At 53.0% G+C, this 16769-nt stretch overlaps 3 protein-coding genes across 3 annotated transcripts in view; 2 read left to right on the top strand and 1 right to left on the bottom strand.

Moving 5' to 3' along the window:
• The window catches only part of SEMA4B (semaphorin 4B), a 39511-nt gene extending 37799 nt beyond the window's left edge, over positions 1-1712 (top strand). Inside the window, exon 15 of the mRNA XM_019460269.2 lies at positions 39-1712. Coding sequence (XP_019315814.1) covers positions 39-781 — 743 coding nt within the window. The 3' untranslated portion in view covers positions 782-1712. The remainder of the gene's footprint in view (positions 1-38) is intronic.
• A 1476-nt stretch (positions 1713-3188) lies between these two features.
• On the bottom strand, positions 3189-6931 carry CIB1 (calcium and integrin binding 1). The gene is made up of 7 exons (XM_019460284.2): positions 6700-6931; positions 6536-6570; positions 5419-5527; positions 4143-4293; positions 3878-3996; positions 3713-3801; positions 3189-3446 (listed from the first exon to the last, which is right to left on the bottom strand). The coding sequence occupies exons 1-7, from the start codon at positions 6748-6750 to the stop codon at positions 3425-3427; spliced, it is 576 nt and encodes a 191-aa protein (XP_019315829.1). The 5' UTR covers positions 6751-6931; the 3' UTR covers positions 3189-3424.
• A 137-nt stretch (positions 6932-7068) lies between these two features.
• On the top strand, positions 7069-16664 carry GDPGP1 (GDP-D-glucose phosphorylase 1). The gene is given in 8 exon segments (XM_019460272.2): positions 7069-7437; positions 7678-7807; positions 10132-10572; positions 14103-14159; positions 14529-14579; positions 15303-15548; positions 15550-16014; positions 16016-16664. Coding segments are annotated over 4 exon segments (1209 nt in total). The 5' UTR covers positions 7069-7437; positions 7678-7807; positions 10132-10572; positions 14103-14159; positions 14529-14540; the 3' UTR covers positions 16475-16664.
• The last annotated feature ends 105 nt before the right edge of the window (positions 16665-16769 follow it).

Genomic DNA, 16769 nt, shown 5'->3' with positions numbered 1-16769 from the left:
CCGGGCCCCCCCTCACGCCGTGCGTCTTCTGTCTGTAGGTGAGAAGCCGTGTGAGCGGGTCCAGTTTCAGCCCAACACGGTGAACACGTTGGCCTGCCCCCTCCTCTCCAACCTGGCCACCCGGCTCTGGCTCCACGACGGGGCCCCTGTCAATGCCTCGGCCTCCTGCCGCGTGTTGCCTACTGGGGACCTGCTGCTGGTGGGCAGCCAGCAGGAACTGGGGGTGTTCCAGTGCTGGTCGCTGGAGGAGGGCTTCTGGCAGCTGGTGGCCAATTACTGCCCAAAGGTAGTAGAGGACCTGATCGCGGACCGAGCAGACCGGAGCGGCGGCGTGCCTGTCGTCATCAGCACGTCGCGGGTGAGCGCGCCGGCCGGTGGCAAGGCCAGCTGGGGTGCGGACAAGTCCTACTGGACCGAGTTCCTGGTGATGTGCGCGCTCTTCGTGTTCGCTGTGGTGCTCCTGATTTTATTCTTCCTCTACCGGCACCGGGGTGGCATGAAAGTCTTCCTGAAGCAGGGGGAGTGTGCCAGTGTGCACCCCAAGACCCGCCCTACGGCGCTGCCACCTGAGACCCGGCCGCTTAACGGCGTAGGCCCCCCTAGCACCCCTCTCGACCACCGAGGTTACCAGGCCCTGTCAGACAGCCCCCCGGGGCCCCGCGTCTTCACGGAGTCCGAGAAGAGGCCGCTCAGCATCCAGGACAGCTTTGTGGAGGTGTCCCCGGTGTGCCCCCGGCCCCGGGTCCGCCTGGGCTCTGAGATCCGGGACTCCGTGGTGTGAGAGCTGACTTCTAGAGGAGTCCACCTTGGCTTCAGAGGCCGTGAGTGCTCAGAGGGGGTCAGCCGGGCCTCCGCTTCTCGCGGAACACAACTGTGGCGCCCGAGCCTCGGGAGCGATGGAGCGGGCCACGTAGCGAGGCCCCCTCCGACCCACAGCCGCGGCCCTGGAGGTCCCAGCTGAAGATGGGGGCCTGCCTCGATGGACAGAAGAGCGCTCCCTGTGTAAACTGAGCCCTTTGTTTAAACAACGGAAAATGTGAAACAGGAGTGAGGAGGAGACAGCCCGGAGCCCCAGGCGCGCACGCAGCCCCTCCGCGCAGCCTCAGCCTCGGAGGCGTGGGAATTCGCCCAAAGTGGTTGTCTGAGACAGAGCTGGGCACCCCCACCGGCTGCCTCTTCCACCTTCTGCCTTAGCCTGCCGCCACCGGCTGCCCCTGGTCTCTGCCGAGGCAAGGGCCGGCTCGGGCTCCGTGCGTCCCGCCTCGACGGCTGGCCGGCCCATTACAGCCATCATCCCATCACCTCAGGGACCGGGGGGGCCACACCGCCCCCGCAGCCCTCCCAAGGCCCTGGGCTCCGGCTCACCTGCTGGACCTTTCCAGCCTGTATCAGGCTGTGGCCACGTGTGAGAGGGGGCAGCGCGAGCCCGGGAGAGAGTTTGTGACGATGGACGCCTTTCTCTCGGAAGCCTGCCTTCCTCCACCCCAGCCTGCAAACCTGTGTCCCTTTTCCCCACATCCACCCCAGACTCCCCCCTAAACCTAGTCCTCCCCAGAGTCCATCCCCTGTACTTGCCTGCCCCCATTCTAAGGTATATGGACACTGCCCAACACGGGGGCCCTGAGTTTATGTGGGTTTTATATTTTTTTTTAATGAGATGCACTTTACTTTTTTTTTTCTTTTTTTAAATAAAATCTAAAGAATAGAAACAATCATGGCCTTTCCTCTTAAAGGACTGTGACTTAAAAACATTTTTTTTAATGTTTATTATTTATTTTTTGAGAGCGACAAGAGTGTGAGGGGAGAGGGGCAGAGAGAGAGGGAGACACAGAATCCAAAACAGGCTCCAGGCTCTGAGCTGTCAGCACAGAGCACGACTCGGGCTCAAACTCATGAACGGTGAGATCATGACCTGGCTCATGACCTGAGCCACCCAGGGGATCCTACTTTTTTTTTTTTTTTTAAATGTTTGTTTATTTTGAGAGAGAGGGAGAGAGAGAGCATGCACACATGCACACAAGAAGGAGAGGGACAGAGAGAGAATCCTAAGCAGGTTCTGCCCTGTCAGTGCAGAGCCTGATGCAGGGCTCGAACTCACGAACTGCAAGATCATAACCTGAGCCAAAATGGAGAGTTGGGACACTCCACCCAGGCACCCCAAAGGACTGTTATTTTTTGAGGTTGGTCTAGTTCTCTGAGTTCTGAGAGGTTCTGAACCTCCTCGTTCCAGGGGCTAGTGGGCCAGAACCAGCCTGGCCTGGCTAACTCCATCTCTCAGTGGAGTGTGGTCCTTAAGGTGGGAAGTGTAATGCCCTGATGGGTTGGGGGCAAGGAACTCATTTGCTTTCCCTCAGCCCCTTTACTCTGCACCTTCCCCAGTCCATTCAGGGTGACAGCACAGGGGATCAGGGGTTTTGTCATTTTCTTAGTTTTCAAAATTTTTTTATGATTTTTTTTTTGTGTAAAAAAATTTTTTTTAACATTTTATTTTTGAGAGAGAAAGAGTGCGAGTGGGGGAAGGGCAGAGAGAGAGAGAATCGCAGAATCCGAAGCAGGCTCCAGGCTCCAAGCTGCCAGCACAGAGCCCGATGCGGGGCTGGAACTCATGAACCGTGAGATCATGACCTGAGCCGAAGTCGGACGCTTAACCGATGGAGCCACCCAGGCGCCCCAAAATTTTATTTTTTGAACGATCATACAGCAAAACTGATGTTTTTTTTTCTTTTGGCACACAGTTGTGTAAATTCTCACACGTGTAGAAATTCATGTAACCACCACCACCATGAGGACATAGAGGGGTCCCATCTGTCCTGCTACCCTTTATACTCACACCCTCAGTGGGGGGTGGGCCAGGTGAGCTACAGTCTCACTTCCTCCTGCCCCTTTAAAAAACTTTTTTTTCATGTCTGTTTATTTTTGAGAGAGAGAGCAGAGGAGGGGCAGAGAGAGAGGGAGACAAAATCTGAAGCAGGCTCCAGGCTCTGCACAGAGCCCGATGTGGGGCTTGAACCCATGAAATGCGAGATCATGACCTGAGCTGAAGTCGAAAGCTCAACCGACTGAGCCACCCAGCCCCGCCCTCCCCCCCCCCCCACTGGCCCTTTAAATCCTGTTGTTCCCAGTATGACCAAAGGTTCCTGGAAGTCCAGTTCTGTCCCATACCTGTGTTTCTAGTATCACGCAAAGGGTCAAAACATCTACACCTTTATTATAGATTAGTAGAACACAAATAGAGCGATGACAGTGACAGGAGAGGCCCCGCCATGGAGGGCCTTCCCCTGCCTGGAGCAGGACTGCACAGTGCCAGCTCTGGGCTAGGCCAGCTCGGCCGGCCCTGGCAACACAGGCATGACCTTGGCCATAGCTCAGCAGTGGAAAGGCTCTTGGGCAGGGTGCTTGCTGGGACACATGGCTGTGGTTCCTGTCACAGGACAATCTTAAAGGAGCTGAACAAGAAAAGAGTGGCTCAGGTTTTCTGCTGGAAGAGGAGGGGAGACACTAACCCCAAACTTACCCACATCTTCCCTAAGACCCTTTGGAACGGGCTGACCCACGTCTGTCCGTCCCCTTTGGAAGAGCTGCCCTGAGACGCTGAGAGGAACTGGGGCCTTCTCAGCCTGGCTGCCACCTCCCATCCCAACATCCCAGGCCCAGCTGCAGCAGGCGGGGACCCAGGGGTAACTAGAACGCAGGGGGACCGTGACCCTCATACCTGGCGAAGTCTGGTGAGCGGGAGATGACGTGCTGGAACTCTGAGAGGTTGATGGTGCCATCCCGATCGATGTCGGACTCTTCCAGGATCTGGGAAAGGACAGCTTCAGGCCAAGTCCTAGCCCTCCCCTCCCGCTCCCTGGCCCGGCCCGGCCTGGCTACTCACGTTGTCAATGAGTTGTTTCATCTCTGAAGCACTAAGCCGCGTGTCGTCGCCCGGGCCCGTGAGGCAGTTCACGAGCTGGCTCAGGTCTTCTCGGTTCAGGGTTCCATCATCATCGAAGTCTATGGACGGACGCAGGAAGCCAGAAAGAATGTGGTCAGCGTGAGCTCCAAGGCTCCACAGAGACCCCCGGCTCCCGAGCAGGAACACCCCCACCAGGACCATGTGGGAGCAGGCCGTGTCCCGCCAGGCTGCTCCTGGCCCTCACCGAAGATGCGGAAGGCATAGTGGGACTTGAGGTCTGGAGTCGCTGTGTCACTGAACACACTGAGGAGGTCCAGGAAGTCCTCGAAGCTCAGGCTGTCCCTCGCTGGCGATGTGGAGAAGACTCTGCAGATTCGCTCCTTGAAGGGGTTGGCCTAGGCAAGAGAGCCTTCTGTGAACGCCATGGGATGTAGCCCAGGTCACACACTCCTCAAACCCTGCCAGGAACTGGAGGGAGCAGGTCACGGTACCATGAGCTTGGGCTCACGGGAGAGCATGCTCAGTGTTTTGGGGCCAGCATGGAGGGTGGGAGAGCCAAGTGACTGAGGAAGGGACAGGGACGGCTCTGTAACCGAGTCAGTTTGACCCAACAGCAGGCCTAGGGGCAGAGAAGGAAGATGAAAGCATCCTAAGCAGAGAACAAGATGGGCTGGTTACTATAAAACACGTTTACTTGAACACTCACTGTGTTACAGGCACCAGGCCAGGCCCTTTGCCTAAAAATTTTCACAGCAACCCTGTGGAGAGGCATTTGGCCTCTGGAATAGAGCTTCTCAAACTTTAATACAGTAACTTAACTCCTTTTATTTATTTATTATTATTTTTAGGCTTATTTATTTTGAGAGAGAGAGACAGACAAAGCTAGAACAGGGGAGGGACAGAGAGAGAGAGGGAGAGAGAGAGAATCCCAAGCAGGCTCTGCACTGTCAGGACAGAGCCCGATGCAGGGCTTGAACTCACAAATTGTGAGATGACCTGAGCCAAAATCAAGAGCGGACACTAAACCAACCGAGCCACCCAGGCGCCTCTCAACTCCTTTTAAAGGACAAAACTTAGGGGTGCCTGGGTGGCTGAGTTGGTTAAGCGGCCAACTTCGGCCCAGGTCATGATCTCACAGTCCATGGGTTCGAGCCCCGCATCAGGTTCTGTGCTGACAGCTCAGAGCCTGGAGCCTGCTTTGGATTCCGTGACTTGCTCTCCCTCTGCCCCCCCGCCCCCCTGCCCCGCTCATACTCTATCTGTCTCTCTCTCAAAAATGAATAAACATTAAAAAATAATAAAATTAAAAAATATAATAAAGGACAAAACTTACTTGACTCTCCAATAATATGTCCAAGAATCCCAGTTTGAAAAACACCATTCTAGTGAATTCCACTGGGTGATTTTGATAAAGCCCTTGTCCCCAGGAAATTGGGACTAAATGGAGGAAAGACCAGAATGGGGACTAGTGACCACATGATCTCAAGATGAATAGCAGAGGCAGGGTGGGGGACTGGCACCTTGAGCTCTGGAAGGCTGAGGATCTGCTCCAAGGACACTCGTGTCTGCAGTGACTCCTCCGTGCTCCGGTGCTCCGGGGGAAGCAGCTCACAAAACCGCCTGTGGGCTCTGGCAGAAGGAGAGGAACCTGTTGGCAAACCTGCCTGTGTATCACATCCCTACTCCTTGCCTTGCTACCCATTGTAAACCAGGTGACAAGCTAAGCCACATACACAGAGCTTCTCAGCCATCAGGCATAAGCCAAAGGGAGATATGTCACAAGACTACAGGCTGGGAGTCCATTCATGCAATGGGTATTTACTGAGGGCCTACTGTGTGCCAGGCACTGTACTGGGACTGGCTCTAGAGCTCCCAGAGGGATGGAGAGGGTGCAGAAGGAGCCAGCAGTTGGCCCTGAAAAACAGTGAGAAAAGAGTAAAGTCGAAACCTCACTTTCATTTCACTCCAGGGATCTCCAGCTCCTCAAAGCCTTCCATTTTAGCAGCTACCTAAACGATCTCTTCCTCCGCCCCCAGCTCCTTCCCACTGGGATTATTTTTGCCAAGAGAAGCCAAGGAATCGCCTCACTCAAGCGCCTTCACCACAAAAAGCCGGCACACGGCTAGGAAGGGGTTTCCAGCCCGAATTCAAATCCTCTCACTTGGAGCGTACTCTTAGGCAAGTAAACAAACTTTTCGGAAACCCGATTCATTGTCCCCGCACCTCCCTCCTAAGGATTGAATTAGGTAATATAGGCAAGCACTTCGCACAGTTGCTGGCGCACGACGAGTGCTCAGTAAGCGTTAACGGTTACTGTGTACATTCAGGTCGAGTTACGAGGGGCCGGGCTCCCGGTAGGCGAAGTCCGCCGAGCCCCCGCCGGGCTGGGGCAGGAAGTTCGATAACACAGGAGCCAGCAGAGCGCAGGCCCCGGAGCGCCCAGCCCGGGCGGAGGCTTCGAGGTGGCTCCGCGGTGCGCATCGGGGGCCCCCGAGCCGGCGGGGACGGCTCGCGGCCGGGGCGCGGGCACCTGCTCGGCCGCGGGCCCCGTCCCTCCCCCTGGGGGACCCTTGGTTAAACTCGTCTGTGGACAGAGCTCTAGAAGATCCGGGAGCTGAGGTTCGAGACGGCACTTACAGGAGGATCTCCTGCTTGGTCAGGAACGTCAAGTCCTGGAAAGCAAAACGAGAGGGGTTCAGCGGGCCTCCCGGAGGCCGCGCCCGCCCTACCGCCCGCCCCGGGACCCCGCTCCGCAGCGCAGGCCCGCGCGCAAACTCCCCGGGGACCGGCGTCCCGCGCACCTGGTACTCAGCCAGCAGCTCCTTGGACAGGCGACTGCCCGAGCCCCCCATTGCCGCGCCGCACGCAGAACTCCGCCAACTCGTCTCGGGGCGCCGGCAACTTTTTCACTTCCGCCCTCGGGCCGCGTCACCGCCCCGTTCCCGCGGCAACCGCTCCTGGGGCCACCGCCCCCGGGTCCGCCCCCTCCTTAAAGCGCCCAGGCGCTCCCGGCCGGGCTCAGCGGGCCCGGTTCGGGAGGTCCGCGGCTAGGTGGAGGCGGGGCCCGGAGCGGGGGCCGGAGGCTCCGGGGGCGGAACCCAGCCCGCACGGCCCCGCCTCTGAAGCGGACGGGGCGGGGCCCGCCGCGCGCGGGCGTGCGGACTGCGCATGCGTTCGGCACGCCACGGCTTCGCCATGGCTAGGATAGGAGTTTGCGGCGAGTGTCGCGTTGCGTCCGGTTCGACTGCAGTCGGTGATGGCGGAGGCTTTGGGCGCGGTCCGGTAGGGGCATCAGGGAAGTACCTGGTGCCTGGATATCCGGGAAACCTCGAGAATCGCTACGTGGCCGAAGGCTGCCGGCCAAGCATCCGCTCGGCGAGGGCTCTTTCATTCAGCTCGTACCGCTGTGCCCTCGCCGCACGTGTTGCAGCCCGCATGCCACCTCCAGAAATCACAGAACCTTGCGGCCCACTGAGGCTGTACGCAGAGTGCCGGGAGCCGTGCTTAGTGATCTTCGATTTTCACAAGGGCCCTGCAGGGTAGGTTCCCATTTTACAAATGGGGAGAACAGGTCCGGTGCGGGGGAGGGGGGGGGGGGGGTCCGTGACTTGTCTAAGCTCCATTTTGAAAGAGGTCACCCCAGTCTAAGTCTCTTTTCACGGCTCTCCATGGCCATACTGCTTACTCCAGCCGACGTGCTCTCTTCTGACCCACGTCGCTTCCAGAGGCGGTAAGGACCGAGGGTGACCTGTTTGCTCTTGTCCCCTCTCAATCTCTAGGAAAACGCTTGGCACGTAGAAGGCTTCAACGAATTGGATGCATGCATGCATGAACGAACCTACACTAGTCCAGAAGGTGAGGATTACAGGTTCCTGAGAGGAGGAGGTGGGAGTTTTCAGCTTTATTGAGGTATAATTGACACACTTGTTGGAATTCGTTCTTGCCTCTCCTGATTTATTCTGCTTGCTGATCTTTGTGAAGTCTAAGCCTGATCATGTTGATTTCAGCTTAAAACTAATGATTAAAAACCAGTCTAGGACCCTCTGAAATCTGACTTCAGCCTCTGTCCCTTTCTCTTGGCTTTCTGGGCTCTCAGTTCCTCTTCCGTCTTAGCCTCAGGGAAGCCTTTCCTGCTTCCCTAGACTAGGTTAGGAATCTTATACTTACAGAATCCCCAGGGCAGTTTACGTTGACTTGGCTTACTTGTCTGTAAGCCGCGTGAAGAGCTAGGAGAATTGCGATCTGCAGGATCTGAGAGGTGGCAGTTGTTGAGTAAATGTTGCTGAGTGATGACTTCCCCAGCACTGAATAAGGGCTTCATCTATCTGAGAGTGACTTTAGTAAGACTCACTATATCAGCATGTGAGTCCCACCGTTGTGGAAATGTTTTCTTCCAAGAAGCGGGGGGCTGCAGAGCAGTGAGAACACCAAAACCAGTCGAGGTGAGTGGAGTGTAGCCCAGTCCCAACCTGATCATCCTGACAGTAGGCTGGCTCTTCCTGTGCAAGAAAGGATTTTTCGGGCACCTAGGTGGCTCCGTCCATTAAGCGTCCCGACTTCAATTCAGGTCATGGTCTCGCAGTCTGTGAGTTCGAGCCCTGCATTGGGCTCTGTGCTGACAGCTCAGAACCTGGAGTGCTCTTCGGATTCTGTGTCTCCCTCCATCTCTGCCCCTCTCCCACTCATGCTCTGTCTCTCTCTCTTTCTCTCTCTCTCTCTCTGTATCTCAAAAATGAATAAACGTTGAAAAAAAATTAAAAAAAAAAAAAAAGGATTCATCTTTGGGTAGTAAAAGGATAGACAGGAAACAGGAAGCTGTCATAGTGTCTCCTGTACTAGACTGAGGGGAGGGAGCACTGGCCAGCCAAGGCCAGTCCCTGGACTTCATGGTGAGACTATCTCTTCACAGTGAAGATGTGGAAATAGGCCCTGTGCCGTGGTGACCATCAGTGACATAGATCTCCCAGCCACCTCACTTGGTGCTAAGCCCTTCCTTGAACAGCCTTCTGATTATAATATTGCTTCCTGGTACATTTTTATACAGAGGAGGGACTATACTGATTAGCCAATATGAACATTTTGTGCCGTTTGGCACGTTTCTCATTGTAAGTTATTAAATAGGCATTCTGAGCCTGGTTAGCATACCGTCCTGCCTTGCCTGATCAACTCTTGAAACAGTGTAAAACCTGAGTTGCTGATATGCTTTTAACAATAGCTTCTAGGGGCGCCTGGGTGGCTCGGTTGAAAGTCCGACTTCTTGGCTCAGCTCATGATCTCGTGGTTCGTGAGTTCAAGCCCCACATTGGGCTTTCTACCATCAGCCTGTCAGTGAGGAACCCAGTTTGGATCCTCGTCCCCCCATCTCTCTGCCCTTCCCCTGCTTGCACGCGCGTACGTGCTCTCTCTCTCTCTCTCTCTCTCTCTCTCTGTCTCTCTCAAAATATAAATTTTTTAAAAAGTAGCTTCTAGTGTTTCCTGTGAAATTATTTTATTTATTTACTTATTTATGAGAGAGAAAGAATCTTTTTTTAAACAATTTTTTATATGCTTTATTTATTTTTGAGAGAAAGAGAGACAGAGCACAAGTGGGGGAGGGGCAGAGGGAGAGGGAGACACAGAATCCGAAGCAGGCTCCAGGCTCGGAGCTGTCAGCACAGAGCCCGACATGGGGCTCGAACTCACAAACCGTGAGATCGTGACCTGAGCCCAAGTCAGATGCTTAACTGACTGAGCCACCCAGGCTCCCCAAGAAAGAGACAATCTTAAGCTCCACACCCAGCACAGAGCCCGATGCAGGGCTGGGTCTCATGACCTTGGGATCATGACCTGAGCTGAACCACCAGGCTCCCCTTAGTTGAATCTTTTTTTTTTTTTTTTTTAAGTTATGTTCAGGGGCACCTGGGTGGCTCAGTCGGTTGGGCATCCGACTTCAGCTCAGGTCATGATCTCACAGTCTGTGCGTTCTGGCCCCACATCGGGCTCCGTGCTGACAGCTCGGAGCCTGGAGCCTGCTTCAGATTCTGTGTCTCCCTCTGTCTCTGTCCCTACCCTGCTCATGCTCTGTCTCTAAATTTTAAAAAAATTAAAAAAATTTTTTAAAGTTATGTTCATAACTACTAACTCATGGATTTGGATTCCATTTTTTTGTTGTTGTTGTTGTGGTTGTTTTCCAGGACATTTGTTTCCCTGCTTATAATACTATTTCTTTCTTCCTATTTCCCTTGGGACATTAGATAGGATGGCCACACAAGCTTTCTCTGAGGCAGTGACATTTGATCTGAGACCTGAAAAAGCCAGCCATGTGAAGAAAATCTGGGAAAAGGGTGTTGTAGGCAGGAAGCACAGAAGACACCAAGGCCCTGAGCAGGAACAAGTCCAGTAAGAGTGAGGAGCAGAGAGAGGTGTGAGCGAGAGAGGCACAGCTGAGGCTTGAGAGCCCAGAGCCCGCGGTGAGGAAATGGACTTCATTCTCGGGGCTCAAGGTCACATTCCTAGTGAATGCTAGGGCTGGAATTCAAGCACCTCGTCAGCCTGTAAAACCTAATCTGTCACCTTTGTCCCAGGATGATACCCACCTCACAGACTCGTCCAGGTCACTAGAGAAAACTTAGAACGTGCCTGGCGCAAGATAGACGTGCACCCGGTGTCCCCTTTCTCCTGGTTTTCCTGTAAAGGTTTGATCCTGTCACACGCTCACTACTGACTGATCACTCTAAATTATTCTTCTTTATTCGTCCATAATGCTTTTTGCCTACTGGTTCACTTTAGTATAAATATGACCAAACGCCTTTTCTATTGATTCAACTGATCAGTATATCTTTACTTGTATTTTTAGCCCTCTGGTGTCATCTTAGCCCTGGGTCCTTTGTCCTAGCCCCTGGCTTTACATGTTATTCCAAATTTGTATCTCGTCCACACCTTACCCTTGACCTCCAGGTTTGACTGTCAGCTGTCTACACCATGTCTCGGATGCCCAGGTTCCTCCTGGGCTCCTCCCAGGAGCCCTCCTGGGCTCCTCCTCTTCAGTCCTCCCGCTTTCTAATCAGCCTGTGCCCACCCCCCACCCCACCATCAGCTCCACCAGCTCTGTAAATGCCACTGCAGTGTACCTTGTCCCTGAAGCTAGGTCCCTCCTACGTCTTCCCCGTGCCTCAGTGCCCCTAGCCAGCCTGTCCTCGGGCCCTGTTGGTTGGGCCCTGCAGGCAGGGCCATATCCCCTGCTCCTCTCCTTCTGTTGCCACCTGTGCCAGCCAGTCTGCCTCTTCGCCCACCTGGCCGTCAGAGTCGCCTCCCGAATGGTCCCCTTCCGCTTTGCTCCCCTGCATCCACTTCCCCCACAGCATTTGGGAAAAAGGTTTATAAAGTATCGGATGGTCCTTCTGCCTAGAACCTCCCAGGGATTTCTTTTTCCATTTAGAATAAAACCCAAGCTCCTGACCATGATGCATAAGGCCCTACAGCTAATCTGGCCCCTGCCTTCCTCTCCAGCCTCATTCTACCACCACCACCACCACCACCACCTGTTGGCCATGCTCTAGTTAATAGTGGCTTCCTTTCTGCTCTTGAATAGACCAAGTACCTGCCTGACTCAGGACCTTGGACTTGCTATTGTCCTTTCCTAGAATACACTTTCCTCCTGTCGGCCATGTGCTAGTTAACCTGTTAGCCATGTTCTAGTTAATAGTGGCTTCCTTTCTGCTCTTGAATAGACCAAGCACCTGCCTGACTCAGGACCTTGGACTTGCTATTTCCTTTCCTAGAATACACTTTCCTCGACTCTTCATTGCAGGGTTTTTCTCATTCTGCGTGTCTTCACTCTGCTGTCACCTCCAAGAGCTGAGCCCTGCCCTATTATTGAAGTCCGATGCCCTGATCCCACCTTTTGGTTACTGTCTCTTGTATCATGTTTATTTCCCACAGAATACTATCACCGTGTTCATTGTGCTTGTTGTCTGACTCTACCACAGGATATAAATTCTATGACAATAGGGACCCTTTGTACCTTATTTGCTCCTATGTCCTCATTGCCTCATATGTAGCAGTTACTTTTTTTTTTTTTTTTTAGGTAGGCTTCGTGCCCAGCGTGCAGCCCAACACTGGGCTTGAACTCAGGACCCTGAGATCAAGACCTGAGCTGAGATCAAGAGTTGGACACTTAACCAGCTGAGCCGCTCAGGTGCCCCTGTAGTGGTTACTTTAAATAGTTGGATTTTGTGGCTCAGCTGAACATGGAGCAGGTGCGTGGAAGAGGTGCCCCCAGAATATCGGGAGTGGGTGTGAGGTGGCCGTTGACCCTGAATAAATGACTGAAGGAGAGAGTAAGCGAATAGTCTTAAGTATAGCTCAAACAAATAGCAAAGTATTGGATTTCTTAAATCTCTTCTGAGACTCACTTAAGATTATTTTTAATTGTGGCAAAATATGCATAAAATTTCACATCTTGACTATTTTTTTAATGTTTGGGTTTTTTTTATTTCTATTTTTGAGAGAGAGAGACAGAGTGCAAGCAAGGGAGGGGCAGAGAGAGAGGGAGACAGGATCCGAAGCAGACTCTAGGCTCTGAGCTGTCAGCACAGAGCCTGATGCGGGGCTCTAACCCATGAACCCTGAGATCATGACCTGAGCCAAAGTCAGACACTCAACCGACTGAGCCCCACAGGTGCCCCGATGTCTTAACTGTTTCTAAGTGTATCGTACGGTAGTGTTAAATATACCACATTATTGACTCTTTTCATCTTGCAACAGTGAAACTCTGTACCATTAAACAACAAAAAACCTCCCTCTTCCCTCTCCCGGCCCCTGACAGCCACCATTCTACTTTCTGTCTCTATGAATTTGACTGCTCTCAGTACTTAATATACATGGGATCATATGGTAGTGTTCATCCTTTTATTCCTGGCTTATTTCACTGACCGTGACGTCCTCCAGGTTCATCCATGTTGTGACGTGTGCCAGCATCTCCTTCCTTTGTAAGACTCAATAATCCTCCACTGTGTGAATGTACCACGTTTTGTTTAGCCTTTCATCTGTCAGCGGACCCTTGGGTGGTTTCTGCCTTTGGCTGCTGTGAAAAATGCTGCTGTGAACACAGGTGTACAAATACCTGTTTGAGCCTCTACTTTGAGTTGTAATCTCTACACTCCACGTGGGGCTCAAACTTACAACCCCAGGATCAAGAATCACATGCTCCAGGGGCACCTGGGTGGCGTTTGACTTGGGCTCAGGTCGTGATCTCATGGTTCGTGAATTGGAGGCCCACTTAGGGTCCTTTGTCCCCCTCTCTCTCTGCCCCTCCCCCGCTCATTCTCTCTTTCAAAAATAAATTAAAACGGGGGCGCCTGGGTGGCTCAGTCGGTTGAGTGTCCGACTTCGGCTCAGGTCATGATCTTGTGGTCCATGAGTTTGAACCCCTCATCGGGCTCTGCGCTGACAGGTCAGAGCCTGGAGCCTGCTTCAAACTGTGTCTCCCTCTCTCTCTCTGCCCCTTCCCTGCTCATGCGCTCTCTCTCTCTCTCTTGCTCTCTCTCTCTCTCTCTCTCCTTCTCTCAAATAAATAAACATTAAAGAAAAAAATTTTAATGGAAATTACTTTTTAAAATTAAAAAAAAAGATTTGTTATTGTGGTGGGAGGCCTGGGGGGCTCAGTTGGTTAACCTTCTGCCTCTTAATTTCACCTCAGGTCATGATCTCACAGTTCATGGGTTCTAGCCTCATTTCAGGCTCTGCTATGTTTCTCTCTCTCAAAGTAAAGAAATCAACTTAAAAAAAAAAAAGACTTGTTATTGTGGTAACGGCATAAGATTTACCATCTTAGCCATTTCTTTTTTTTAATTGTCAAATTGCCTAACATACAGTGTGTGAAGTATGCTCTTGGTTTCTGGGGTAGATTTCAACTTTCTCATCTACAAAATTGAAATTCTAGACCTATTAAGCTTGACTTTTTTTTTAAGTCTATTTATTTATTTTGAGAGAGAGAGAGAGAGAGAGAGTGCACGTGTGCATCTGTGAGCGGGAGAAGGGCAGAGAGAGAATCCCAAGCAGGTTCTCTGGATCAGCTCAGAGCCCTTGAACTGTGAGATCATGACCTGAGCCGCAATCAGGAGTCAGACACCTGACTGAGCCACCCTGGCGCCCCTGAACTAGACCTTTGGTATGTGATTTTGTATGTTTTTTAATGTTTCCTTTCTGTTTCATTAATATGAAGTTTCTGGACCGGAAGAGCTGAGGAAGCCCAAACTTGAGCTGAAGCAACTCTACTGAGGTAAGCCTCCTTGTGAGGTCCTGTCTGAGCCAACAGCAGGCCCTTCTCCCGGACACCTGGGTCCACAGGGCTCCAAGGGCCACGTGGGAGATGGGAGACAACCATGCATTCCCCCCTTGAAGGATCGACCCTGGTGCTTACGCACGTCCACACCCAATGGCTCTCTGCGTGGCCATTTGGAATCACTACTGAACGGTGGAAAGGCTGTTCTCGTCAAAGGAGTGGTCAGCTTTGAAACCTTGGCCATTCTTATACAAAAGAACGCTGTTTGAGTTTTCTGTTGGGCCCTTTGATAGAGTATGTGTCAAAAGCCTGAGCCATGCACGGGCCTACTCTGACCTGGTAGTTTATTGTGATTTTATCTTAAAGGAAAATAAAAACATGTCTGGAAACAGATACACAGGATGTTCATTGCAACAGGTATGAAATTAGCAACAACCTATATGTATAATTAAGATTGGTTAAAAATCGAAGTTCATCTATATATGAAAATAGGGCTGAATGTAAATGGTGATTTTTCCCCCCAGGTGTTGGAATCAAGTGTTGTATTTTAGCTCTGTTTGCTTCTCTACTCAAGAAAGTTGACAAGACGCTTGGGTGGCTGAGTCAGTTAACATCTGACTCTTGATCTCAGGGTCGTGAGTCCAACCCCCACATTGGGACTTGAAAGAGAGAAAGAGAGGGGCACCTGGCTGGCTCGGTTGGTTAAGCCTCCTACATGGGGTCAGGTCATGATCTCGCAGTTTGTGAGTTAGAGCCCCACGTCAGGCTCTGTGCTCAGAGCCTGGAGCCTGCTTCAGGTTCTGTGTCTCCCTCTCTCTCTTGGCCCGTCCCTTGCTCATACTCTGTCTCTCTCTCTCAAAAATAAAAAACAAAAGAAACATAAAAAAGGGGGGGGGAGGGAGAAAGTTTATTCAATATACATAACTTTTAGAAAGAACATGTATATTTTAATGCAGCAAAAATGAATGCTAACGTGTAGCCGATGGAATCATGAGTGATTTCGTGTTTTCAACATCTTTTCCCAAAGGCATCTATTAGTTTTGTATTCAGAACAAAAAGTGAAATTTCTTTGAAAATAAAAATACAATCTCTGGAGATGGGTTAGCATCATGTATCTTTCACCTCTTATGACTGTTACAGGTCAGCCCCATGGCTGTTCCACACGATTCACACGAGACTTCCTATTTGCTGCCTCCGAACAGTAAGGACTGGGAAGGGCGTGGCATTCCTGACTTTGTCTACGGGCAGGAGGAGCTGGTGCTGGAAGGGATTCAGTGGCCGAGGGTCGCGCCCGGCCTCCCGGAGGACTCCCTACCACCTTCTCGCTTCGATTCTGTGCTCTGCTCCGCCTGGAGGCAGCGGGTGGAGCTGGGGCTGTTCCGCTACCCGCCTGGGGGAGCTGCAGACCCAAACCCTCCCCGGTGCCGTGGGTTTTGTGGCTCAGCTGAACGTGGAGCGAGGTGCGCAGAGGAGGCGCCCCCAGAGCATCAGTAGTGTGAAGCAGGCGTTTGACCCTGCACTGTTTAACTTCACCAAGATCCGGCCGGGAGAAGTCCTCTTCCGTCTGCTCCGGGAGCCCCATCTGCCAGGCGCTCTCCAGCAAGAGGACATCCTCGTAATGATCAACGTCAGCCCCTTGGAGTGGGGCCACGTGCTGCTGGTGCCCGAGCCCACCCGTGGGCTCCCCCAGCGCCTGCTGCCCGGTGCGCTGCGGGCCGGGGTCGAGGCCGTGCTGCTGAGCTCCCACCCAGGCTTCCGCGTCGGCTTCAACAGCCTGGGTGGCTTGGCCTCAGTGAACCACCTCCACCTGCACGGGTATTACCTGGCCCACAGACTGCCTGTGGAGGGAGCACCCGAGCGAGCCCCTGGACCCCGGGGGGCATCTGCACCTCCTCCAGGCCGTCCCAGCGCCCGGCTTCCTCTTTTACACTAGCGGGCCGGGGCCTGACTTGGAAGCCTTGATAGGCAGGGTATGTCGGGCCACCGACTATCTGACTGACCGCGAGATCGCCCATAATTTGTTTGTGACCCGGGGGGCCCCACCCGGAAAGACATCACCCTCCTCGGCTCTCACGGGGGTCCGAGTGATTCTGTGGGCCCGGAAGTCCAGTTTTGGGGTAAAGGAAGGCGAGGCGTTCAATGTTGCCCTCTGTGAGCTGGCCGGGCACCTCCCTGTCAAGACGTCCCAGGATTTCAGCAGTCTGACAGAGGCGGCTGCTCTGGCCCTCATTCAAGACTGTCTGCTGCCCCCCGCCCAGGCAGAAGAGGTCCAGGCAGCGCTAGTGGCCTTGATAGCCCAGGACGAGCAGTAATCCTTCCGGAAGTATTTATCTTCTACCCGGTCTAAGTCCCTTTCCAGAAAGCCATCCACAGGGTCCACAGGGGTCGTTTGGGCATTTCTGTGACTGCCTCCTTACCTGTCTCAGCCTAAGGGGACGGGTAAAGAATTGACAAGTGGCCTCTTTAAAGAGAAGAAACGTTAGAATAGATCGAACAAATGAGCCTTCGTGCATGGATCTGCTTCTCACCTTCCGTCTTGGACAAGCCGCAGGGATGTCAAACCTGTCACTGAGAAGGGAGTATGCGCAAGAGTTCCGTACTCCTGAC

Source organism: Panthera pardus, unplaced genomic scaffold (genome assembly GCF_024362965.1).
Source record: "Panthera pardus isolate Hobbes unplaced genomic scaffold, ASM2436296v1 HiC_scaffold_23, whole genome shotgun sequence".
Classification (NCBI taxonomy): Eukaryota; Metazoa; Chordata; class Mammalia; order Carnivora; family Felidae; genus Panthera; species Panthera pardus.
Note: the sequence above shows the minus strand (reverse complement) of the source record. Positions and strands in the feature narration are given on the sequence as shown.